Below are 27,838 nucleotides of genomic sequence, written 5' to 3' on the forward strand. Positions count from 1 at the left end.
TGACTCTCAAAATAACCCATGAGGTACTTTTATTATCCCCACTTAATAGGTGAGGAAACTAAGGTACAGAGAGGCTAAATAACTGCCCAAAGTCATCCAGTTAGTGAGAGATGGAGCCGGTGTTCAAACCTGGGGAGTCTGGTACCAGCATCTATGCTCTAAACCAGAGACTGGTAAACTTTGTATAACAAGTCAGATAGTAAATATTTTAAGCTCTGTCGCAACTACTCAGCTTTGCATTGTAGTGTGAAAGCAGTCATAGACAGCTTGTAAAGAATGGGTGTGGCTGTATTCCAACAAAACTTTAGTATTTACCAAAACAGGGTGCAGGCAGGATTTGGCCTGAGAGTTGTGGTTCGCTGATCCCTGGTTCTAACCCAATGCTTTTCAAAGTATGTTGTGGGTTGGTCCTTGTGATTTCTTCCTTAACGCTTCACTTACTTAGAAGTGTATTGTTAATTTCCAAATATTTGGAGAATTTTCGACATAACTTTCTGTTATTCTGATTTAATTATGTTTTTGTCGGAAAATATGCCCTGTATTTTAATTTTTAAAAATTTGTTTAGGCTTATTTTGTGATTCAAAATTTTGTGATCTTCATGAAGCTTCATGTGCACATGGAAAGGATAAAAAATATGTATTCTGCTGTTTACTTTCTCTCTTTCTGTTTATTGTGCTATTGTTGTCATCATTTTACTTCTACATATTTTGTAAACCTCATAATAACTATTGTTATTTTTGTCTTAAACAGTTGTAAAAGAAAATTAAAAGCAAGAAAAGTCTTATTTACATATTTACCGTTTGGGCACTTTTGAGTCGTATATGTAAATTAAGTCTCTCTTTGTTATCATTTTCCTTCTGCCTGGAAAAACTTGCATTACCATATCTTGTAGTGCGGGTTTGTTGATAAATTTTCTCACCTTTTGTTTACTTGAAAAAGACTTTATTTTGACCAAATTTTCAAAAGATATGTTTGCAATTCTATGTTGACTTTTTTCCCTTCTCAGCATTTTATTTTTATTTGTTTATTTGTTTATTTATTTATTTATTTATTTTTGTGAGGAGATCAGCCCTGTGCTAACATCTGCCAATCCTCCTCTTTTTTTGGCTGAGGAAGACTGGCCCTGGGCTAACATCCGTGCCCATCTTCCTCCACTTTATATGGGACGACGCCGCAGCATGGCTTGCCAAGCAGTGTGTCGGTGTGCGCCGGGGATCCAAACCGGCGAACCCTGGGCTGCCGCAGCAGAGCACGCACACTTAACCACTTGCACCACTGGGCTGCCCCCCCTTCTCGGCATTTTAAAGAGGTTGTTCATTGTCATCTGACTTTCATAGTTTCAGATGAGAAGTCTAGTATAATTTTTGTGTGTGTGTGTGAGGAAGATCAGCCCTGAGCTAACATCCATGCTAATCCTCCTCTTTTTGCTGAGGAAGACCGGCTCTGAGCTAACATCTATTGCCAATCCTCCTCCTTTTTTTTTCCCCCCAAAACCCCAGTAGATAGTTGTACGTCATAGTTGCACATCCTTCTAGTTGCTGTATGTGGGACGCGGCCTCAGCATGGCTGGAGAAGCAGTGCGTCGGTGCTCGCCCGGGATCCGAACCTGGGCCGCCAGTAGCAGAACATGCGCACCCAACCGCCAAGCCACGGGGCCGGCCCTAGTATAATTTTTTAATCTTTGTTCCTCCATATCAAAATTGTCTTTTTTTTTTTTTTCTGGTTTATTTTAAAATTTTTCTCTTTAGCACTGGTTTCAGCAGTTTGATTACCATGTGTGTGGATGTATGTTTTTTCTGTGTGTTTGATTATCCTGCTTGGAGTTTATTGAGCATCTTAGATTTGTGGCTCTGTGGTTTTCATCAAATTTAGAAAATTTTGGCCGTTATTTCTTCAGTTTTGTTTTATTTTTCTTTTCCTCCATCTTTCTTCTCCTTTGGAACCACAATTACCTGTATGTTAGACCAGTTGATATTTTTCTAAAGGTAACTGAAGCCCTGTTAATTTTTTTTCCTTTTTCTTTCTGTGCTTTATTTTGGATAGTTTCTGTTGCTACACCTTCGTGTTCATTTATGTTTTCTTCCTTGTCTAAGCTGCTATTAATCTTTTGGAGTGAATTTTCATTTCAGATAATTTAACATTTATTTTTACAAGTTCTACATGTTCTTTTATATCTTTTATTTCTCTTTTTATTCTTTGCATATTTGTTTTAAAATAATTCTTGAGCATCTTGAACATTTTCATTTTAACAGCTAATGTCTCCTAATTTTAATCATCTCTGTGATTCCTGGACCTATTAACTGATTTTTCTCCTGAGTATTGGTCACATTTTCCTCTTTCTTCACATGTCCAGTAATTTTTCTTTTTTTATTGGATACTGCATATGTATATGTTACATTCTGAATGCTGGATTTTTGTTGTAGCCCTTTAAAGCATTTTGGACATTGTTCTGGCAGTTAGTTAAATTCCTTGTGGATCCATTTGATCCTTGTGAAAAGCTTACTTTCAAGCTTTTTTGGGGCAGAGCTAGAGTAGCTTTTCCTCTAGGACTGCTGGTTTAACTTCACTACTAAGGTGTGACCCTCCTGGGATCCCTCCTGAATTCTCAGTGAATTCAAAGAGATATCTCCCTTCTGGCTATTGGGAATTTGAGTGATCTTGACCCTTGTGATCTCTGGGAATTGTTTGGTTTTAGCTCCTCAGTAATTGTTCTTTTTCCAGAATTTGTTCTTTGTGTGGCCTCATGGATTTCACCCTATGCCTGCAAAGATTGGTGTTCTCACGAGGACCTGTAAACAGGTTTTCCAGAGCCCTTTCTCTGCTTTGCACATTCTAGCCATCTTGGCTTCTCTGAACTCCAGACTCTGTCTTCTCAAATCAGCAAGCCTGCTGGCCTCTATTTGGATTTCAGCTTTCTGTGCTGTAGTCTGGAAATTGCCTCCTAGATGCAGGCTGGGCCAATTGCAGGACTTGCTTTGCTTGTTTCCCCTCTTCCAGAGTTCACAGTGCTTCATTTTCTGTTATGAATGTCTGAAAACATTTGTTTCATATATCTTGTACAGTTTTCTAGTTGTTTGTGGCAGGGGGGCAAGTTCAGACCCTGATGCTCCTTCATGGCCAGAAGTCCATCTTTCATGTTTCCTAACCTCTCTCATACTTTCCATCTTACTGTCTCATCTTTTCAACTCTGTCTCTTCATCCCCCTCTAATCTATTTAACTCTTCCACTGAATTTTAAATTTCATTTGTTTTATTTTTCACTTCTAGAAATTCTGTTTGCTTCTTCAAATTGGCTCAGATACTCCTATCCTTGGCTCACATGAAGAGATTTTGAAGCTTTAATTTTATTTCTCTACTCATGTTAAGCTTATTTTATATCATCTGGTAGTTACAATGTCTGATATTTTGCAGGACTGCTTTTGCTATTTGTCATGACTTGCTGATTCTCACTCATGGTCCCTTATTTCCTGTGATTATTGTAGGGAGGTTGTTTATTTTAAGCTTATTTTTACTGAATTGCTACCTGTAGGAATTCTTTGAGGGATGGATTGAGGTTTCAGTCCTCCACATAGGATTTATATTTGCCTGTACCACATTGCTGAAGATGCTTGAAGACTCTGCGACCCTTAGGACCACTCTGAATGAAATTTTCTGTTTGAAGGATTCATAATTAATGTGGATTTAGGCCCTACAACCATGTGAATTGAAGGCTGCTTGTGGCTACAAATTTTTAGGGAGGTTTTTCTTCCCTTTCATGCATTGCCAACCCCTTCTTTAAAAAGGGGTAGTTTCTTGTCTTCCCTTTCTCTGAAGAGTTCACTGCTTTAGTCAGAGGTCTGCAATTCAAATCCCCACCTTGGGCAGGCCCGAAACTTGGTCTCCTACTCTTGTTCAGCCTACAGAGCAAAAATCAGGCTTACCAGTATTTAGCTGATACCTTTAGAGTAAAGAGGGTGTAAGAGCTCTCTTACCCTCCAGGATTCCCATAGGAAATCACTGTGTTTTTGTTCTCAGATTTCTTAATTCCTTGACAGCTCAGCAGTGCATTTAAAAAGATGTTCTTACATTTTATCTAGCATATTTACTTTTGGCAAGAGAGATGTTTAGAGTATTTTGTCAATCCTACTGTTAGAAATGGAAGTCTCTCTTCTGTTTCTTAATGTGAAAAACTACACATATGTGCAAATATTAACAAGATAAAATATATCCAGCTTTTCTCTATGAGTGCTATAAAATATAAATGTGTAAGTTCTAATGTTTATAATACCCATGAGTAGAATTTGTTTGCCATTTATGTTTTGGTTCCTTTTTGATTTGTTTGCCTCCTGGACTTCTTGGACAAAATTCAGCGTTTGGTTTCAGTTGGACTCGATTCAAAGAATGCAGTTTGTGTTTGGGATTGGAAAAGGGGAAAAATGTTATCTATGGCTCCTGGTCACACAGATAGAGTAAGTATTCTCCTTTGGGGTTTCTAATGGGTACAGGTTGGGAAAAGGCCAGAAGAGAGTCAGGAGGTTTTATCTTTCTGTGTTTTGTTATTGCTAGATAGTTCGTATGTAATTAAAAATTTAAAGTACAGTTGTAAATACTCATAAAATTTTAGAATGAATATGTATTGTAGTACTCAAAAACATAACTCAGTATGTATAGTGTTAGCACAAAACTTTTAACCCAGTGTTTGCTTCAGCAAAAATGATGAATTTTAAGTTATTCAGACCTCAATTTAAGAATTGAATGGTTCATGCCTAGGGTCTATTTAGTTTGGTTTACCACTAATTTGTAACATAAATATTACAGTTAAGGTGAAAAATGATGTTATGTGTATGAATTTAAAATTATGTATTAGTATTAATTTTTTAGAAACCTAACATTTTTTGTTTTGGAAACTTGTTAAAAATATATTCCAAGTTGTATAAAATTAGTATAAAGAATACTTTGTAATCAACTTTTTAATTAAATATTATACTACTTTTATAAACATCAAAAGTTTTATCATAAACTTTTAAAAATGTCTGATTTTTTCGTGTGTAGTAAAATCCTAACCTGAACCAGCACAGGAGGTGTAGTAATTGATTCTATTTTGGGGGAAATCCATGAATCTGTAAAAATTGTTTGGAAAATTTTATGTGTATTTGCATTTTGGAAAATAAACTTGGTTTTCAGCAGATTCTCAAAGGGGCACGCACTCACAAACACAATTTAGATAATTATTTGTGTTAGGTATATTTTATTAGACAGTTGTATATTCTGACTTACTTAGATCAAGGCATTTCACACGTTAGTACTTTAGTTAATAGACTGATGATTATGAGAAATGATACTGTCATGGGAATTTTTAAAAGTATTCTTGTAGTTATTATTTTAAAGTTGCATTGATATGTTTTTCATATAACCTGTATTATGGTGAGTTGTTAAACATTAATTTATAAGAGGTATTTTTTCTTCATTATCAGTGAGGGATATCACTTTGTAAACTTTTAGAGATAGTAAGGTGATTATGTTTTAGGTGATTATGCAGACAGATGTCAAAGAAACACGGTGAAGACTACCAGATGGCAGAATTGTTTTTTTCTGCTTTGAAATTATTTTTCAAATATTAGTTTTTCTTTAATTTATTATTAAAGTTCATGTTGCTGGTGTGTATTTTATTTCATCTGGGTTTCTTCTTGTTTTCTTTTGTAACAAAAATGGTTTGTATATATGTAGAATTTATGGAATCTTAGAAAAGAACAAAGATCTCCAAAATTTAGGTATAAGTTAATTTTGTTTGACCCATAAACAAGAAAGCTAAAAAAGAAAAACAAAATTTTTACTGTGAAATAAATGTTTGGATCCTTTATGTAAGTAGTTCTGTATCTATTTCTAGCTATAGAAGTGTTGAGTGTGTGTTCCAATAAGTATCTTTCCTCTGTAGAATTTATGCAGGTACCTGCCTCATGCCCTAGTTCTGTTGAACCATTCTTGTTATTTATGGACCGAATTTTTAAAAAACATTAAAAATAGAGGTGTTACTTTTCACTCCACTAGTTCCTTCATGAAGTTCGTAGAAAATAAGAAATAGTTTTTGTTCCTTATTACTTACGTATTTACTTTTCTCTTATAAGATTTTGAAGTGTAAGATTCGTAATATTATTTATTGAGGAATATTGTTTTATGATGGGTAGGGTTTTAGGCTGTTTGGTCTTTTGGACAGGATTCTTAAATGATTCTGAAAATAAGTATTTTAACCATGAATCTGATTTGTTTACAGATATTTGATATTTCTTGGGATTTGTACCAGCCAAATAAACTTGTCAGCTGTGGTGTAAAACATATCAAGGTACTAGAAGGGTCTTGTTTTATAATAGTCATATTTATTTATTCTCTGCCACTAAGTACATAACACACTATTTACAATTTAGGATAGTTTTAGGGATTTTGACAGCACTTATTTTTAAAATATCAACATTTTTAATGTTCTTATGTTCAATCTAACAAATATTTATTGTGTAGTTACTGTGTGCAAGGCACTGTAAGGGATATAAGTATGAATAGGGAATTAATAAAACACTTTGCATAAAGGAATTTCTAGTCTACTGAAGTAGGCATTACTGTGTTCATCTTGTTTCTTCATGTTTCACTTACAAAATAAAATGTGAGAATAGGAAACCAAGATGGTTCACAAAGATAGAATGGTGTAGCAGAAGCAACATGGATAGAGTTGGCTTTGCTACTGACTAGCAGTTTGACTGGGGATGAGTCATTTAACCTCTTTGACCTTTTTTCACGTCTTAAAACTGTGGCTGCTGTTACCACCCTCATAGAGTTGATGATTAAGTAAGGCAGCATATATTCAAGTGCTTGTCATAATAGTGCCTAGAACATGTCCAGCTTTCTGAAAGTGTTGTCTTTTCCTCTCTCTATAGTTGCTCTCTGATTTGACCTCAGCCTTTGATAGGCACTGTTTACTTTGCTTATGAAAGCTCTGACTTTTGTTTTATAATTATAGTTCAGGTTTTGAAGCTCACATAATCAATGGTGATATTCATTCTTATGTTTATAATTGCTTGTAAATCCTTGGTGCAAATTGGAAATACTTGCTTTTCTTCCACTATCTGATATAACAGTTTTGATATTCTAGCACTGATTTGATAATGAATAATATTAACTTTATTTTTTCAATAAATATTCAATAGCAAAAGGCTCTGTGCTAGGTTTAAGGTACACAGTATAAGCACTGTGAAAGAAATTTTTGTCTTGTTCATCTTTGATGTTTGTCATAGTATTTGATTTATATTAACTGCTTAATAAATTATTGGCAAATTAAAGAGATCTTACTGCTGTTTTATATTGTAAATAAAGCTAAAAGTCCATTTTCAGGTTTTTAAAACTCATCTTCTCAAACGAACTATATTTTTATAGAGTTACATTTCTTTTCCTTTGGTAGAGGCAATGAATAGTGTGGTAGTTCTTTTGCAGGCAATATGTGTGAGGAAACTAAGTCCCAAAGATGATCTAGACCTGCACTGGCCAGTACAGTAGCAGCTAGCCACATGTAGCTATTTAAATTAAATAAAATTTAATATTCATTTCTTCAGTCACACTGGCAGTCACATTTCAAATGCTCAAGAGCCACATGTATCTAGTTGTTACTCTGTTGGACAACATATATATAGAGAGATATAGATATATAGTTATGGAACATATCTGTATATATATAGAACATTTTCATCATCACAGAAAGTTTTATTTGACAGCTCTGATCTGGATTCTAGAACAGTGGTTCTTAACTCTTGTTGAGCATCAAAATCAGTTGGGTATCTGGGCTTCACTCTCCAGAGATTCTGTCTTCAGTTTATCTCAGTGGGGGCCAGGCATACTATGTTTTATAATTTCCCCAAAGTGATTCTAATGTGCAGCCAAAGTTGAAAATCACTGCTCTAGAAGAAAATAATAGATTGAAATTGGGACTTGCTGAAAGGAAGAGAACCAGCTATCCTTATGCACAGAAGTCATGGAGCTTTTAAATTCAAAAATTATAAAGTTTCATTGATTAAAGCATTCATTAGTTATTTGAATGGATAAGTGTCATAATTCTTAGTTCTTTGAGGCTTCAGGTTTTAAACTAAGATCTTTTAGGTCTTAAAATAAGATCTTGAAGATCAGGTAAGATTTTTTAGGTATATAATATTAACAAATTATATTATTTTAAATTGTAATTTACTTGTTATAAAGTTGAATTTATTCTCTGGCCATAATTTCTTTATGTAGAACTATTTATAGTTTATTTCCCTGCCCTACCCTATTTTTGTTTCTTTACTTCTCTCTGCAAACTGTTAAAATTTACCTGAATCCACATAAAAGAATGAAAACCCTGATCATGAAGATTTTTATTTGACTTCCCTGTCTTCTCCCAAGAGTGAACAAATTACTCCAAATGTGTATCTCTCTTATTTTTAAGCTTTACAAGTAAAAGAATTGCTCAGCTTTGGAAACATCAATGAGAGCAATATACTAATCTTTTTTTTTCCCCCATCTTTACTGTCTTCATCAGAGATAGAACATTAGGTTTGGTCCTTTTTCCTATTAGTGTATGGTGTCTTATCTTCATTTTTCATTGGTAACCCATTCCCAACTTTATTACCTAAGTTTCATAGACTTTTTTCAGAAACCTAAGGGAAGCATAGCATATTTTAAAAATAATCTAGTTCAACTCCCCTTATTCTTACAGATAAGGATTGAAACCAGTGACTTGTCTACTATAACATAGCTATTGACAACACTAGGATGAGGATGTGAACATTGAATGCTATTGTATCATAAGGGAATTTCTTAGGTAATTTCTAGTCTGCTGCTCTAATATAGCATCAAAGTATTGGAAATATTTTACTTCATTTTATAAGCATTCTTTGATAATTCGACTGTTTTATGTACCTTTTAGTTCTGGAGTTTATGTGGAAATGCTCTGACCCCAAAACGAGGGGTTTTTGGTAAGACTGGTGATCTTCAGACAATATTGTGCCTAGCCTGTGCAAGAGATGAATTAACATATTCTGGTGCACTCAGTGGGGATATATATGTTTGGAAAGGAATTAATCTTATACGAACAATACAAGGAGCCCATGCTGTAAGTATATTTAAATGTTTTAAACACTTTTAGCTGTTACCTACTTACCTTCTTGTCTTAGATCAGCAGATTACATAATATAGCACTTTCTAATCCAGTTACTTGAAAATTGCTGTTATAACTGAATTTGGTTGTTTTGAAGGTTTCAATGAAGAAACATTATACAGTTAGACCCACGGATATTTATTAGTATAATTAGTATCTTGTTCAAACCATTGCTTTAGTATGGTGTCTTTCTCAGAGTACAGTCATGTGTTGCTTAACGACGGGGATACATTCTGAGAAATGCATTGTTAGGTGATTTCGTCGTTGTGTGAACATCACAGAATGTACTTACATAAACTTAGATGATATAGCTGATTACACACCTGGGCTATATGGTACTAATCTTATGGGACCACAGTCGTATGTGAGGTCCGTCATAGACTGAAACGTCATTATGCAGCACATGACTGCAGTGTTGAAAAAAAGCTTGTCAAATTCATTCTAAAAGTATTCTAGATTAACCATATTAGAGTAAAGCTAGTGCTCTTATGGCTAATTTACCAGTGGGAAGTTTGGGAACAGTTCTATAAAAAAATATAACTTTTAAATTTTAATATCATTGATTCATTAAGTGAGTGGCAAAGGAATTTAATTTTTGAGATTTTCATATCAAAAAGTTATCAAATCAGGAAAAAAAAGCTGTTGTTAAAACCTTTTAGTGTTTTTTGATTTGGGCTTTTTAGCAGTTGGATCCCTCAAATAGTGAAGGGAGCGGGAGCTAGAGAGCACAGAGCTGCCACATTGTTAGCAGTAAGATCAAGTAGAAAAGTTATTAAATATATTAATATGAACCGCTATTAAATATATAATGTATTACATATAAAATATATTAAATAACTATTTAGAACAGGACTTGCTTTAAGCAAAATGCCTAAAGACCAGAAATACCAAATTCTTTTCCACAAAGGTTGTGGCAATTCACATTTTCACCAGCAGTAGATAAAAATACCAATTCCCCCCCCATACTCATCAGCACAGGATGTGATCATGATTGTAAATTTTTGCTTATCTTCTGGGTGAAAATAGTAACTTCGTGTTTTAATTTTGTTTTCTATCTGTTTGTGAAATTTCATATATTTATTGACTGACTTTCTTTTTCTTTTAATTGCCTTTTTTTATCCTTTTCTCTTTTTTTGTTATTGTTGTTGTTGGATTTTCTTTCCTTTATTCATTTGTATATCAGGGATTTAACCTTTTGACAGTTATACATATTACAAATATTTCCCCAATCTGTTTCTCTTTGCTTATGGTGTCTTTTCTCATATGAAAAATTAAAAAATTTTCCTTTATGGCTTGTGGGTTACCTGCCATGCATAAAAAGATCTCTCACAGCCAAAAGTTACATAAGTGTTCTGACTCTTTTCTAATATATTTGTTTTATTTTTTTATATTTGGAATTTTATGTATATGTATTTTATCTATAATTCATTTGTCTGTATGGTGTATGGTTTAACTGTATGTTATGCTCATATCATTAAATATCACCTTGGTCATATATTGAGTTTCTATATGTACATAGACTTATTTCTAGATTTAATTTGTGTTTTCTGATGTTTTTGTTTATTCCTATGTCATATCAAAATCTTTTAAAGTGGGTTTCTACCTTATATAATAGATTTTCTTAAAAAGTATATATTGTTACATTATTTTATTTCCTCTTCTAGGCAGGAATTTTTAGCATGAATGCTTGTGAAGAAGGCTTTGCTACTGGTGGCAGAGATGGCTGTATTCGTCTTTGGGATTTAACTTTTAAACCAATTACTGTGATTGATCTCAGGGAAACAGACCAGGGATACAAAGGTAATAACAAAACAAATGTCTCATTACTAGGCAAATTCTAAATGTACCGAGGATTGTTTGTGTCTTTCAGTAAACATAAGTTATGTTTTGTAAACATAAATGAGACTTACATTTGCCCCTTCATATTGTATACATTTAATTGAAATCCTTCTATTGAAGAGGAGAAATTTTGCCTAAAGATAGTCTAGGTTTACTGTTATGACAAAGATTCTTTCATATGTCTAATGCCTATTATAATGGGACCTACAGAGAGATGTGATAGATACTTACTTAGGTAACCTTGGATTCTGAAAATATTTTACTATTAGAATGCTAGATGTAACTATTTAGCAAATAAACTGTTGAAAATAAAGTGTGTTGAGGGTTGGGGAAACTTTTGTTCAGGGTTATTTAAATACACGTGGATGTGTTTTTCCTTCATGCAAATTTGTCGTCCATCAGGAGATATTTTTTGTGGGGGGATTTTTAAAAATTGATGTAATAAAACAGAATCTTTCACTATAAAAATAAACGTATCATTCACTAGTGTGATATTATAAGAGTAGGATTGGAAGTTACACAGGTTTACATTTACACCGTATTTTAGTCACTTACCAGGTGTATGACCTTGGGCTACATATTTAACTTCGTCTGTAAAATGAGAATGATAATAACTATCTCATAGGATTAAATGAGCTAATATACATAAAATGTTTGGAAGAGTGTCTGACATAATAATCGTCCAGTAAATGTTAACTGTTACACTATTTTCATTAGTTTTGCTGAGCATTATTGTACTTTAAAGTTTATAAAATAATTTGACACTTTTTTTATTTGATCCTCTCAACAACATTGTGAGGTACACAGCACCTTTATGTTGGCCATATTATGTAGGTGAGAAAACTGAGGAGGACACTAGTTTTCCCAAGGTTACAAAAAGGGTTGTGGAGTATACAGAAAAAGTAGAAGTCTCTCTTCTAAATGACTTTATAAACAGATTGAAGAAATGAAATATAGACACATGAAATGTCAGATTATTTTAAGAAAAAAATAATACAATTCCATAAAGGTAATCTCTGAATAATTACTTTTTTGGATGATACAAACTGTTTTATAAGACTTTGGCTAAGGAAGTGGTCAGACTTTGACTCAACTTGTCTAATAAGGAAGAAGAACGTATGTATTGAAGGATGGGTAGAAATTAGGTATATAAAAACAGAGAAATAATTCAGTCCGCATAGAAAACAGTATGGATAATTGAAGAAAATATGTGGATCAAAGACTTGCCGATTCCTTTTACCTTATATCTAAGGTATAAAAGATACAAAAATTAATGTCAATTTAGGCAGATTGGCTTTCTGTTATCACAGTATTGATCTTAAATATGATTCGTTTTGACTAGGTTTGTCTGTGAGGAGTGTTTGTTGGCGAGGTGACCACATTCTAGTTGGAACACAGGACAGTGAAATTTTTGAAATTGTGGTCCATGAAAGAAATAAACCTTTCCTAATTATGCAAGGACATTGTGAAGGTGAACTTTGGGCACTTGCCATCCATCCTACTAAACCTTTGGCCGTGACTGGAAGTGATGATCGTTCAGTCAGGTAAGCAAATAATAAAGTAATTGCATTGGCTGGAATTTGTTTGTAGCTAAACATAAGAAAAACTTTAAAAAAAATTTAGATTTAAATTTTATCAGCTTATAGTATAACAAATGAATATAATTAATAGGTACTTAAAATTAATAGAATTAACAACTATTTATAAGATTTTGGTTTTTTTCCCTTCAAACATAAGTTGGAGTTTGTTTCATATCAGAATGTACAGAGCTACATCCACCCCTTTAACAAGCATATAATATTCTAGATGGATATACTGCAATATTCAACTAATCCATTATTGATGGGAGTTTAGGTTCTTTCACTTTTGTGCTGTTAAATACGATATTTGCTGGGCCGGCCCCGTGGCTTAGTGGTTAAGTGCGTGTGCTCCGCTGCTGGCGGCAGGGGTTCGGATCCCGGGCGTGCACTGACGCACCGCCTCTCCGGCCACGCTGAGGCCGCGTCCCACATACAGCAGCTAGAAGGATGTGCAGCTGTGACATACAACTATCGGGGCTTTGGGGGAAAAATAAATAAAATAAAATTATAAAAAAAAAAAATACAATGCTTGCAATGAATATCCTTGTACCTGTGCCATTTTGTACATGTGTAAATATATCTCTGTGATAAATTCTTAGCAGTGTTCAAAGGGTATATGCATTTTAAATTTTGATAGATAATCCCTTATACAGAGGCAGTAACAATTTACATACCTGTCAGCAATATGTGACAGTGCCCATTTTCCCACACCTTAGCCAGCATTAATTATTACCCCAAAAGGTTAAAAATGATATCTCATGTTTTGAAAACACGCTTTTTTCTCATATTGAGGGGTGCTGAATGTGTTTTCACATATTTAGAGGACATTTGTATTTCCTTTTCTGTGACCTGTTCAAACTCTTTGCCTATTTTCTATTAGTTCATTTGTCTTTTTCTAATTATTTTAAAATGAGATCTAATAATATCTGTCTACATATTAAAGAAATTAGCCCTTTGTCTATGACAGTGGTTCTCAAAGTGTGGTACCTGGACCAGCAGCATCATTATTACCAGGGAACTTGTAAGAAATGCAAATTCTCATGCGTTATCCAGGACCTTATATGAGAAATTCATTAATTTGTGGTTTAACAAGCCTTCAAGTGACTCTGAAGTACACTAAAGTTTGAGAACCACTGGCCAATGATAAGTGTTGAGATGTTTTTTCCACTCTGTCCTTGTCTTTTTTTTTCCCGTTTCATCTGTAAATATTTCCATTTGTATCTCTAAAAGATAACTGTAAACATCACCACAATACACAGCACAACAATGCACACTGCAGCACACAGCATTCCTTTGGCTTCTTAGAATTAGACTCCAAATAAGGTCCATTTATTGCAATCATTGATATGTCCTTTAAATCTTTTTTGTGTGTGTGAGGAAGATCGGCCCTGAGCTAACATCTACCAATCCTCCTCTTTTTGCTGAGGAAGACTGGCCCTGGGCTAACATCCATGCCCGTCTTCCTCCACTTTATATGGGATGCCGCCACAGCATGGCTTGACAAGCGGTGCGTCGGTGCATGCCCAGGATCCAAACCGGCAAACCCCGGGCCACCGTGGCGAAGCGTGGGCACTTAACCACTTGCACCACTGGGGCGGCCCCTAAATCTTTTTTATTCTATAGCTTCCTTCCTTCCTTTTCTTTTTCCTTCTTACAGTTCATTTGTTGAAGAAAATAAGTATTTCCCCCTAGAGTTCCCCATATTCTGGATTTGGCTAATTGCATACTCGTAGTGTATTTTAACACATTCTCTCTTCCCTGTATCCTGTAAAACTGAAACTTAGATCTAGAGGTTTGGTGAAATGCAGTTATTTATTTTCACCAAGAGTGTTTCCTAGGTGATAATATGTATCCCTGTTTGATGGTGTGTAATATGTAGTCTTTTTTGTGTCATATTAGCAGCCGTTGATGGTTATTATCTAGATCAGTGTTTCTCAACCTTTTTTTATTTATTTATTTTTTCAACCTTTTTTTAAATTGTTGCTTTCCTAGTAAGACTTTTCAGACTTTTCCCCCCTAATTACACCTCCTCTCCGTGAAGTTTTAACACCACAAGAAACTGTATATCTGTTTTTGTTCTGTGGTCCTTTAGAGAGCCACAAACTGTTGTAGTATTTAAGATTTCCATCCCTAAGAACTAATTTTTAGCGCCTTTGGGGCAATGAGGCCCCTGTTGAGAATACATGACCTAGTCTATTATTTTATAAAGAGTTTCAAGTGGTGGTATTCGAATTTTTTTTATCATTTATTATTCATTTGTTAGCTACCCTATTTCTATAAAGAGAATTTCACCTCATCAGCTGTTTGTTAGCCTGGGTACAGTTTGTACAGGAAAAGCAGAAAAGTGCTTAATTCTTTCCCATTTACTAGTTTGAAAAATATTTAGTTGGTTCCCTAGAATCCTTTCTATGATCTATTCACATTTCTTGCCATTTTTTTGTATAAGGTTGTAGATCTTTTTCTCATTTATTTTTAGCAGCTTTTTATATATTATGGATATTAACCCTTTGTGACATAAGTTGCAAATAATTTAAATAATTATCACCAATTTGTTACTTGCTTTTTTACTTTGCTTGGGTTGTTTTTTTTGCTGTGCAAAAGTCTTTTTGTTGTTATTTTCTTTTATATAGCTGAATTTATCAATATTTTCTTTTATGACTTCTGAGTTTTCTATCAGAGAAATCTTCCCCAAGGTTAAAAAGTTTTCCAATATATTCTTCTAGTACAGTAGTGGTTTTCTTTTTTATGTTTAACTCCTGATCTTTGTAAAGTGAGTTGAGGTGGGGATGCAACCTAATTCTTTACAGATAATTACTGATTTTTTATTTTTTTATTATTATTTTTTTTATTTTTAATTTTTTGTTTATTGCAATAACATTGGTTTTTAACATTGTATAAATTTCAGGTGTACATCGTTATACTTCTATTTCTGTATAGATTACATCATGTTCGCCACCCAAATACTAGTTACAACCCATCACCACACACATGTGCCGAATTATCCCTTTCGCCCTCCTCCCTCCCCTCTTCCCCTCTGGCAACCACCAATCCAATCTCTGTCTCTATGTGTTTGTTTATTGTTGTTATTATCTACTACTTAATGAAGGAAATCAAAAGCTAATTTCCAAAGCCATTCGGTGTTTAATAATAGTAGTTGAGGGCAGTTCTGGTTCAGAAAAATTTCAGTCTTGGCCATGAGATCAAAAATATCGTAATAAGACTTTATGACTGCTAAGCCATTAAGCTGCTATGTGGTAGGGCAAGTCACGATTTTTAGCTTCTATTCCTGACAAAAATTCAGAACTGACAATGGTTAAATCCACAAGAGCAAATGAAGTTCATTGTTAACACTATTTGTTCAAAAAAACGATTCAAAATTTTTTTGCAAAATACTTGCTAAAGAATAATACAATGAATAATCATAGGCTTTAAACACCTACATTTTCACAGTCTCTGTCAATTTGTCTCAACCTTTTTTTTCCATACATATTTTTTACCACCATCTGATTCCACTTTATGTTGTATTGGATTAGTGCTTTCTCACTAATGTCTTTGAAAATATGCTAGCCTGTAGTTGTTCTGCACAGACTATTCATAGAAGCTAATTCTTCATCACTTCAAATTTGGCATTAACTGCTCAAATAACAACTGAGTAGTATTGGTAACATCTGTTGACTCATCAAGATTCAAGGAAAACCACTCAAAATTATTTGCGTTGCTTTTTAATTAATTTTTGGTGTTGTTCCCAACACCCTCAATTCTTTGAGCAACTGTTCTCGCCAAGACGCTAATAGTCTTAAACAAATTTGTTTTCTCTGGACACATTTCTTCAGCTGCAGCAATCCAAAATGATTTAGTTAATCCATTACCAATAAGGAGCTTTTCTTGCTTGGCTAACAAATGAACCACTAAAATACTTAGTTTTGTTGAAACCTCATTGTAATTTTTAAATTTGTAAAGAAATTCTGTGATGAGATTAATTCTCATCTGTGATTCTGATCTGTTTTAAATTTTCCAATTTTGTGATGGAAAACTCTCATCAAATTCTGTGATGATCTGTTTTAAATTTTCCAAGTTTTCTGACCATTGCTTTCCTGTGAGTTGAAAATATTGTGATGAGTGCTTAGCCTGGTAATGTTAATGTATATTTGTAGTCTTTTAGGACAGCTATAGAGTCATTGCATAATAAACACAATGCTTTACCATCTAATTTAATAACAGTATGATCCCCACTCCACTGTGCCTTAAAAATGCAACATTTGAACTTTACTTTTCTCTTTTTTTTTTGTTTTGACATGATATAATAAAATGTTACCATATGATAATACATGTAGCACTCAAAATTCTGTCAAGTTATAACCATGTTACTGCAATTTGTAGTGCACTGAAGAAGCAGTGCAAGGTGATATGAGCATCACATACCATCTACCAGCTCTTTTGCAGTGACTCAACTCTGCCTCTGTAGTGTGAAGGTGGCCACAAACGATAGGTGTGGCTGGTTCCTGTAAAACTTGATTTATGGATACTGATATGTGAATTTTATGTAGTTTTCTCACGTCTCAAAATGTTATTCTTTTAATTTTTTTCAACCACTTTAAAATGTAAACACCATTCTTAGCTTGCAGACTGTGCAAAAACAGGCAATGGGCCCAGTTTGGCCCAAAGGCTGTGGTTTGTTGACCTCTGTGGTAGAGCATAGAAAGTCTTCGGTAAATACCATATTTAATGTTGAAATATTGGAAGTTTTCCTTTGAAATCAGGAAGAAGACAATGATGCCCACTTAAACCATTATATTTTTCGTTATATTCAGTTGTGGGCTAGAAGTCTTTATCAGCACAGTAAGGCCAAATATGTATGTATTTATATATGGAGAGAGATCTAGATATTTGGATCGGAAAGGAGGAAACAACTGTCATTTGCAAGTGTTATTTATGACTATATATGTAGAAAATCGAAAGGAAAGTGCAGAGAAATTATTGGAATTAAAAAGAGAATTTAGCAAATTTCCCAGATTTAAAAACAATATATAAAATAATTTTTCCCATAAAACAGCAACAAGCAGAAGGTTTTTTTTTTTCTTTTTTTTTTTGTGAGGAAGATTGGCCCTGAGCTAACTTCTATTGTCAATCTTCCACTTTTTTTTTTTGCTGTGGCTGATTAGCCCTAAGCTAACATCTGTGCCCATCATCCTCCACTTTGTATATGGGATGCTGCCACAGCATGGCTTGACTAGCAGTATGTAGGTCCGCACCTGGGATCCGAACCTGTGAACCCTGGGCCACCAAGGTGGAGCGTCCGAACTTAACCACTACAGCACTGGGCCAGCCCCCAAGCAGAAGTTTTTTTTAAAGATACTGCTATAAAAACATTTAACAATCTGCTTAGTTTTGCTGATCTTTTCCTAACCTCTTGGGTAGATAGATGCCTGTTCATTAAATTGTAGCCTTTGTTTTTATAATATCTGCATTTAAAGTTTTCCGTAAGTACTATTTCAGCTATATCCCACAAGTTTTGATATGAAACAGTTTTGTTCTAACTTACACTAATTTTCATTAGGATTTTGTCTTTGTCCTTTAGGTTATTTGGAAATATGATTCTTACTTTTCAAACAGTGGGTGTTTTCGACTTATCTTTTTGTTATAGCTTTCTAACATTAAAATCTGGAATAGACCCTAAATTTGCGTAGTCTTAAGTGTTCTTTAAATTAAAAGACTATATATATTGTATATACCATATACCACTATACTGTATATATATATCTCCCCTTTGATCAGGTTAGACGTCATCTACCTAAAATGAATGATTAGAAAAAATTAATGTCCTTCTATTGTTTTAAAAAATAAAAGATTCTGTCAACCTTTGTTACTTTAAGAATTCCTTGCCACAAAGCATACGTTTAAAATCTAGATTTATCTTACTTACTTCAAATGAGATTATTTTAACCAAAATCTTTTCATAGAGTCTATCATTTTTTAAGCGCACATTAACTATTATTTTAATTAAATGTTACAGGATATGGAGCCTAGTAGATCATGCACTAATAGCAAGGTGTAATATGGAAGAACCAATTCGTTGTGCAGCTGTAAATGTAGATGGAATCCATCTTGCCCTTGGAATGAAGGATGGCTCATTCACTGTACTTCGAGTAAGGTATGGTATTAGGGTAGAAATAGAAACAGATAGTAAATTTCTGTTAAATGAGATAGAATATGTAATACTCATTGTTTTTACCCATTTTCTTTTTCCTCTCCCTTTTTAATATATATTTCAGATATTAGTTGCATTAAGTATAAAAAAGTATATTTATTAAAATGACTTTGTCAGAGAGTTAGGTTAGCTCAAAAACCTTGGTTTTGGGGCTTAAGAATGCTTGGTTGATTAATGGCTAGAATTTTGAACAATAAATTTGGGTCCTGACTTCCATTTCTTGGTAGTATTGATTTTCAGGTATGATCCTCTGCTTGAGGATCAAAAGGGGATTGAAAGGGGCAGTGGGGAAGGTGGGGTGAAGAGGAGACTTTGAGGCTGTTAAAAATGGGTGAGTATTTTTGTTGTTGTTATTTGCAGCCTTATGCCTTGAAAAAAGTGCCTGCATCTTTTCCTTTGTTTGGGTAAATAGAAACGTTTAAAAAATTCATTAGAGCCATTAACATCTTTTGTTGAATTATAGGTATGGTGCATTCGATTGAATTCTATACAGCCATTAAAAAATTTGGTATAGATCCATGCATGTTCACATGGTTAGGTATTTATGAAATCTTTTTTCTCCAGCTTAGTGAATGGTTGGACCATCCACCTAATTGCCCAATCCAGAAACCATTAATTTATTTTTCTCTTTTGCCTTCCTTGTCTAGTTAATCACAGAGTTCTGAAGAATCTGCTTCCTAAATAGCTTTCAAATAATCTACTTCCTTCCATTCTCACTATTGTACTCTTGTATAGGCTTCGATCATCTTCTAACTGAATTGGTGGAATAGCATTTCAGCTGGTCTCCTTACCTCCTATTTTGCTTCCTTCAAGACCTTTTTTCACTCTACAGTTATAGTGAGGCCTTTTGTTGTTGTTGTTGTTGAGGAAGATTCGCCCTGAGCTAACATTTGTGCCACTCTTCCTCTATTTTGTATATGGGTTGCTGCCACAGCATGGCTGACGAGTGGTGGAGGTCTGTTCTCGGGATCCAAACCCGTGAACTTGGGCTGCCGAAGCGGACCGTGCTGAGCTTAACCACTATACCAGGGGGCCAGCCCCAGTGATACCTTTTAAAACACATTTGCTTGCATCCCCCCCTCTTTCTAAAGTATGATAAAGGCTTTGCACTGTCCTTGGGATGAAGTTCATAATCCTTAACATAGCCTGTAGTGCTTATCTCTCCAGTCTGTTTCTTTCTACCTAAATCTCTTTCAACATGTATAAAACATCTTTTGCTTCTTCATATACATCATGTTCTATTGTACTTCTGAGCTTCTATAGATGCTGTGACAGGCTTTTACAATGAGATATGCTAAAATTTTTCTCTTAAACTAATTTTTTTATTGTGATAAAATATGCAGAATATAGAATTGGCCATTTTAACCATTATTTTTTTTTTAAAGACATTTGGTTTTATTTATTTATTTTGTGTGTGTGTGTGTGTGTGAGGAAGATCAGCCCTGAGCTAACATCCATGCTAATCCTCCTCTTTTTGCTGAGGGAAGACCGGCTCTGAGCTAACATCTATTGCCAGTCCTCCTCCTTTTTTTCCCCAAAGCCCCAGTAGATAGTTGTACGTCACAGTTGCACGTTCTTCTAGTTGCTGTATGTGGGATGCGGCCTCAGCATGGCCAGAGAAGCGGTGCGTCGGTGCGTGCCCGGGATCCGAACCCGGGCCGCCATTAGCAGAGCGCGCGCACTTACCCACTAAGCCACAGGGCCGGCCCCATTTTAACCATTTTTAATGTAAAATTCTGTAGCGTTAAGTACATTTATGTTGTTTTTCAACCAAGAATTTAAGATGCATGTAAGAGTTCCTATCATATAGCTGGTATGCATTAAAAATAGTGGTTATTTTTTTAATTATACATTTACTTGCCCTTTCAATTATTATATATGCAAGAAACTGAGTGAATAAGTTCTTGTCTCTAATAAGTCAGTATTTTAGCAACTGAGTCCAACATTGCTGACAGGATCATTGAGTGTTGTGAGAGTATTATGACTGTTAAATGCCTTTGTAATTTAACCACAAAATTCTAACTCACAAAATATTCTTAATCCTTCGAAATTTACCTGGTCACTATTTCTTCTTGGTTTACTGTGTAGATTTTCCATATCATAAAGCAGGATTCATAAGTATAGCAGTACTAAAGTACCCTGACAGGAGTGGTTATGTTATGATTGGAGGAACATAGACTAGATTAGAATACAAAACACTAATTCTTAAATTGGGGTATAAGGTGATGTGCCAGGGCAAAGTCACATAACTTCCTAGAACATCTCTTTTCCTTATGATAAAAAAATGTTAACAATTTTATATTAAAAGAAACGCTGATGTCATGGTGTCAAATGAAAAATTGCAAATATTTTTCAAATTAGAAGATATGTAACTTTGACTTATAGTGGGCTGTATGGTGTTATCAACACCAAACTCCTCAGAGGCACTCATTCATTCTCATGAATAGTTAGGGAGACTTCAGTGGAAGAGCTTGATTGATAAGCACTGTTAATAAATTATGCTGTAGATGGAGTAAGGTTTCTTGCAGGTTGTGGGGTAGACTTGAGTTGTAAAAACGTTAGCATTACCATTTTAGATTCTACCGATGGCTAGCCATTTGTCTCTTTCTGACAGTGTCACTACATTATATCAACTTTAAAAGGATTAGGATAGTTTTTCCCTAACCATACATCCATTTAAAATTTTTTTTCAACCTATTTATATTTTGTCTGCCCCATTTCTTGGGAGTAATAAATTCCAAAAGTTGTTTCCTGGTTTTAAAAAAGTAACTCTTTGTGTATGACCATTACTTTTTTACCTCAAAGTTTTTTTGTCCCTTTCTGCCTGTGCCAAGAGCACTATTAAAACATACTCCAATATGTCCTATCTTGAAATTCTTGCCTCAAACCTAAGTCTATTTATATCACATTTCTGCTCTCCTATCTTTCATAGTAAAATTCTCAAAAAATTGCCTAATTTACTGTCTCTCTTTTCTTCCAATTAACTTATCGACTTTCTACCCCCATTCCAGTATAGCTTGCCTTCATCTTGACATTGAAAAACCCTCACTAATTAGTACCCTGTCACTAAAGCCAGGAGATGTTTTTTCAGTTCTCATCTAAATAGATTCTCAGCAGTATTTGACTCCCTTAACTACTTACTCCTTCTCAAAACATTCTCTTCCCTGGCTTTGGGTGTTAATTTTCTTGCTCTTTTCAGCCTACTTCTCTGGCTCCATTTTCTTTGTAGGCTAATTCTCTTCTGCCTACCCAGCAAATATTGGAGTGTCTCAAAGCTCAGATCTAGGCTTTCTGCTCCTTTTTTTCTATATTTTCTCCTTAAGTAATCTTATCCTGCCTCTAGCTTCAGTTACCACCCGTAGCCTGATGATCCCAGATGCACAGCCCTAATCCTGATCCTCTAAATTCTAGCCGTGTGTATCCAGTTGCTTATTTAGCATCACTTGGATGTCTCAAAGGCGTCTGCAATTCAGCACATCCAAAACTGAACCCATGATCCTCCCTCGCAAACTGGGCTGTCTGTGTGGGCCCTATTCCAGTGAGTGGCACTGTTGTCTGTGTTCTTGTACAAGCCCCAAACCGTGGGAGTTATCCTCGATGCCTCTCTCTCTAAGCCACCATTTCTTTTTTTTTTTTTTTTTTGTGAGGAAGATCAGTCCTGTGCTAACATCTGCCAATCCTCCTCTTTTTTTGCTGAGGAAGACTGGCCCTGGCTAACATCCATGCCCATCTTCCTCCACTTTATATGGGACGCTGTCACAGCATGGCTTGCCAAGTGGTGCATCTCTGCGGGCCTGGGATCCGAACCGGCGAACCCTGGGCCGCTGCAGCGGAGCACACACACTTAACCGCTTGCGCCACCGGGCTGGCCCCTAAGCCACCATTTCTAATCCATCGCCACATCCTCTTGATTTTAGTTGCCTGATGAATTTTCTAGGAGCATTTTAATTAATGTTTGTGAATAAGATTAGAGTTATAATATCTTTAACAGATACTATAGATTATACACTATAATAGTATAGACTATAATATGTATTATAATACTATATGTTACAAATCATTTCCCTTCTTTCTGAACCTTGAGTGACCACCATCTGTAGTACCCTTCTAATTGGTCTTGACCCTACTATTATACTCTTTCAGTTTTGTTTTATACTGTCGAACCAGGTCAGTGATCTGATTGATTCATCCTACTCTAGCTTAAACTCACAAATTAAGGCCAGAAATCTTAAGATCTTTGGGGCCTTTTATGATTTTCCCTCAGCCTTCCTCATCAGACTCATCTCGCACCAAAGACCCCTTTGCTTGTGTCAGGCAGACTACACTGGCCTTCTCAAGTTGAGCTTGAATACTTGCTCTTGTCGTCAGCTCTTTTACATACTGTTATCTCTGCTGGAATGTGGGCTCTTTCCCTCCCAGTTCCTGTCTTCTGCTGAGCTAAGTCCCATTAATTTTTCAGAATGAAGTTTAAATTCCACTTCCTTTGGTCTGTCTCTGCTAACTCTCTCAGCTAGAAACGGTTCTCCTGTTATATGCTCGGATCAACACTCTGATCATCACTTTACTTCTGTGAGGTGTTGTGTTACAAATCGCTAATGTATGAGTATTTTTAGGCTTTGACCTCTCTCTGCTTCTTAAGGAAACCATTCAATTCACGTATCAGTTTACCAGAAGACTTAATTCAGAATTTTTTTTAATTAATACATTTTCATCTAATAGTCTTCTTCCCTATAAATTTGTCAAACTTCTTCATGAGAGAAGATAGTCATAATTCATTGTATTGATGTAATAACGTAGTAAATACTATAAAACCAATCAGTCAGTCAGAATCTCTCTTTCCGTCAGTATTGGTTTCTTCTGTGTGTCTGCGTGTTTGTTGGTGGGCAGAGGCATGGTGGCAGAAAGCAAGAGACAACCTGGGACGTAAGCCATGCTTATTTCTCTCGTTAATTGGGAACAGGTAAGTCTCTAGAACAAAAAAGCAGTAAAAAATACCAAAATAATTCTGGAGAATTTTCCAGGAGCATTTTAATTAATATTTGTGAATAACATTAGAATGATAATATATTTAATAAAGAAGGCATGAAAAATAAAAACTATCAAATAGTGCCTTAGATGTTTTTGTAAAAATCTTATTCAATATAGATATAGATGGCTGGCTAGATGGATGGATGGATAGACGGATATGGAGAAAGGGAAATAAGATGCATGGATTTAATTAAAAGTTGAAGGAGTCAGTGGGAAAAGTAGAGGTAGCTATGTGAGTCTACACTTACGAAGAGGACCTTGCAAGTGGCAAGGTCTAAGGCAAAAGTGGTGTTGACAAGGAAAGCTTTAAAAAAAAAAAGTGCTTTTTTTCCTTCATTTGTTTTGTTTTATTTTGATCCTCTTTTATAGTTAAGGGGCTGATTTTCATCTCATTCTTTATATAATTAACACCAGGGTAAAGCTCAAACTCCTTGGCAATATATCAGATCTGTCACACATTGTCTTCAATTTCTCTCTTTAACCACATCAATCACCACTTATTCTTGTATCCACATTGTATTATCTACTATTCTTCAAATGTGCCATATACTTACTTACTTCCATGCCTTTGCTCATGCTGTGTCTTCTTCCTGGAAAACCTTCCTTCCTCTTTTATACTTAGCCAACTCCTCCACTTTTATGTGCAAAAGAGATATCAGTCTTCCTTGGTCCCTTCCTGCCTTCAGTCTAATCTTAACCCCTTTTCACTATTTCTTATAGAAACTCACAACATTTTATCAATTATAAAGTATAATTGCTTTATATCCATCTCTCACAGAAGATGAATTCATCTTTGTATCGCATGTGCCTGAAACAAAGTTAAGTACTTAGTGTTACTGAAAGAAATTTAAGTTTGATTGCTTTAAATTGTCCATATAGAAACTTTAAAAATTAGGAGATATCTATGTAAACTTCTGTTTTTGAAATTATCTACTTGGATCATTTCAGATGGGTAATGCAAAATTTATGTGGAAAAAAGTCCCTGGCACTAACTGGAAACAGGAATTCTCACTTCTTCCTGCCCTTCTCCCTCCCTGTCTCCCTCTTATCCCACTGCCTACTAACTCCACAACTTTGGAAAGTCCGTGGTGTTAAACTAAATGTTGATCCATTTTTATGGCTGTTACCAATACCTGCGTTATTTTGGAAACTCAGTTATAAGGCATCATTGAAAAAAATGTTTAACTTCACTGGTTGACGTGGTCCGTAATTGGGAAGACTCTGTATTCTATTAAAAAAAGTCAAGGAGGTTGAAATAAAAATAACTAGTGGTAGCTATATAAAGATATACATTCAAATGTATTACTGAAATAATACAAATCAATTCCTTCTTTTTAAATTTCCTGAATGTAACTTTGCACATTTGGCTCATTACAAAAATTTATTTGAAAGTCATGGTGTTTGTAATTAAGTGTTTTTCATAAATTCAGTATTTATAAGGAACTTCATCATAAAAATCTGACTTTATTTCCTTTATTGTTTGACTTTAGAAATTTAGTATGAATCTCTAAACTACTTAAAAATAATTTAGGAACTGAAATCAGCATTTTTATCTACTTCTAGCATATATTGTTCTCATATATTTCTGTCCAACAAAATAATTATTCCTGAATTAATGCTTGTCTCATTTACATTTGTTTTACGGTTTATAAATACTTAATATAGCCTCACAGTCATTTTAGACAGATTTGAAGACTGAACTAGTTCTGTAGTGACTTTTTCATATGATCTTGTTTTTTTACAGAGATATGACAGAAGTTGTACATATTAAAGATAGGAAGGAGGCAATTCATGAGTTAAAATATTCACCAGATGGAATGTACCTTGCTGTTGGATGCAATGATGGCTCAGTTGATATTTATGGAGTTGCTCAGCGTTATAAAAAATTTGGGGAATGTGTCGGATCACTTAGTTTCATCACTCACCTGGACTGGTCCTCCGACAGTAGATATTTACAGACAAATGATGGAAATGGTAAAAGACTTTTTTATAGGATGCCAGGTAAAAATTTCTAGTAAAGTATATATAATTTGTAGATTTTTAGTGCCTATAAAATATTTTAGAATTTCACTAGAAGCAGAGTGTAAGTTACATTTGATTACAGGAAATCAAAGAAGATCTGAGCTAATATTTTGGGCATTGTGATCTTTTCTATAAGGCTGCCCTATTATATTGAAATACTTTTGGTCCTTAATTAAAACTAATTTGCTCGGAGGATCTAAGACAGACCTACTTTATGCTGAATTCCCTGCCATGTGAGTGGTATATGGTAAAGTCCGAGTATATATTAGGAAGTCAAAATGCCATTTATAATGGGTGGAAATAATTAACTAAATATAATTGCTACAAATGTTTGGCCATAAATTGTTTGAAATTTTTTGTGGTTACCTCAAAAAACTTTGCAAATATTATTAATATAGCTAACAAACTAAATTTGAAAAACAGAGTTCCCATCAAAGATTTAAAAAGAGAAGAATAAAAACAGAACCATCAAAATATTATCTCTCACTACTTTATTTAGTATGATGCTTGGTGAATGTCACTATTTTCCAGTAATTTATTTGATAAGACTAACTGCATAGTTAATGCATCTCCTCAAAAGCTTTTTTCATTAACAATCTGTGTGTAATGAAGATTGACTGACTCCTAAAGTCTTGTTACCTGATGGAAAAGTATTACTCCCCACTTGTCCATCCTTCCTGGTCCTTTTCAGTTCTCTTTTTTTCCTCAACCATGTTATCTTCTTAGGTCTCTTTTTTTAATACTCAAGTTGCCACGTTCTGATAGCTTTTACTTTTTCTTCAAACTTACCCTGTTGTGACTAATCCATAGCATGATTTTAATAGAGTTCAGTTTTATTCTCCACATGGCTGAACCTGCTAAGCTACATCATAATCAAATCTATGTGTGTCTCGGAATCAATATAGTTTTGGTGGTGGCTTTTTTTTTTAATTCTTTGCATTTAATTTTCTCCTCTTCTTAACATATTCACCTACCTATTCATGTATTCTCCTTTAACTGGAGTGGGAAGATGTTTAAATTTTAGAATTTGTCATATTATCAGTACAATTTATGCTTGAGTAAAAGTCAAATGAAATAACTACTTAAATTAAGATTCTGTGTTATTTTTAGGAGGAAAAGAAGTGACAAATAAAGAAGAAATAAAAGGTGTTCATTGGGCTTCATGGACATGTGTTTCAGGCCTTGAAGTAAATGGAATTTGGCCCAAGTATTCAGATACCAATGATATAAATTCAGTAGATGGAAACTATATTGGCCAAGTTTTAGTTACAGCTGATGACTATGGAATTGTAAAATTATTCCGATATCCTTGTTTAAGAAAAGGTATCTTTTCTTTCAAAATATTATTAAGTAACCTCTCTCTTATAAAAGACTTTTTAAGTTCTCACAGAAAATTAGTTTTGAGATAAATAAGAGGGTTTATATTTTTAAAAATATGTGCACTGATTATTTTGGTGAAGGATTTCATGAAAATGAAAAGAATTAGCTACCTTTTATTTTGCTAATTCAAAAATTATTGTCATATGTTATGTTTAATTTTGGACATGAAATATTTATTAGAAAATTATTTTTGAATTCATATATTTGGATAGATTAATACTTTACCTCTTTCTTTTTAAAGAATCATTTTTCTTTCCACTTCCAGAATTGCTTCATATAGTCAGACTATACAATGATAGTTATACTTTTCTTTTTTTTTTTTTTTTGCTGAGGAAGATTGGCCCTGGGCTAACATCCGTGCCCATCTTCCTCTACTTTATATGGGAGGCTGTCACAGCATGGCTTGATGAGAGGTGCGTCGGTGCGCGCCCGGGATCAGAACCTGCGAACCCCGGGCCAACAAAGCAGAGCACGCGAACCTAACCACTGCGCCACCGGGCTGGCCCCCAGTTATACTTTTCTTATAGCTTATTATCTTTAATCATTTAACTTGTTGAACATATATCTTTTAGGAGACATTTTTCTTAGGTCTTTTTCTCAAGAATTCTGATGAAGTAGTCAACTGTACAA

The 27,838-nt window shown here is 34.5% G+C and overlaps 1 protein-coding gene across 10 annotated transcripts in view; it reads left to right on the forward strand.

Annotated features, from left to right (window-relative positions):
- EML5 (EMAP like 5) overlaps window positions 1-27,838 on the forward strand; it is a 159,792-nt gene that overhangs the window by 41,012 nt on the left and 90,942 nt on the right. For 9 of the 10 annotated variants that reach the window (XM_087448076.1, XM_087448080.1, XM_014784479.2 and 6 more), the window contains 8 exons: window positions 4,350-4,448; window positions 6,251-6,319; window positions 8,921-9,106; window positions 10,816-10,951; window positions 12,333-12,534; window positions 18,584-18,721; window positions 25,551-25,807; window positions 26,939-27,151. In XM_087448076.1, coding sequence (XP_087304202.1) covers window positions 4,350-4,448; window positions 6,251-6,319; window positions 8,921-9,106; window positions 10,816-10,951; window positions 12,333-12,534; window positions 18,584-18,721; window positions 25,551-25,807; window positions 26,939-27,151 — 1,300 coding nt within the window. The remainder of the gene's footprint in view (window positions 1-4,349; window positions 4,449-6,250; window positions 6,320-8,920; window positions 9,107-10,815; window positions 10,952-12,332; window positions 12,535-18,583; window positions 18,722-25,550; window positions 25,808-26,938; window positions 27,152-27,838) is intronic. The other variant, XM_087448077.1, reaches the window with a different exon arrangement.

Source organism: Ceratotherium simum, chromosome 24 (genome assembly GCF_057802395.1).
Source record: "Ceratotherium simum simum isolate JZ-2026a chromosome 24, ASM5780239v1, whole genome shotgun sequence".
In the NCBI taxonomy this organism is placed as follows: Eukaryota; Metazoa; Chordata; class Mammalia; order Perissodactyla; family Rhinocerotidae; genus Ceratotherium; species Ceratotherium simum.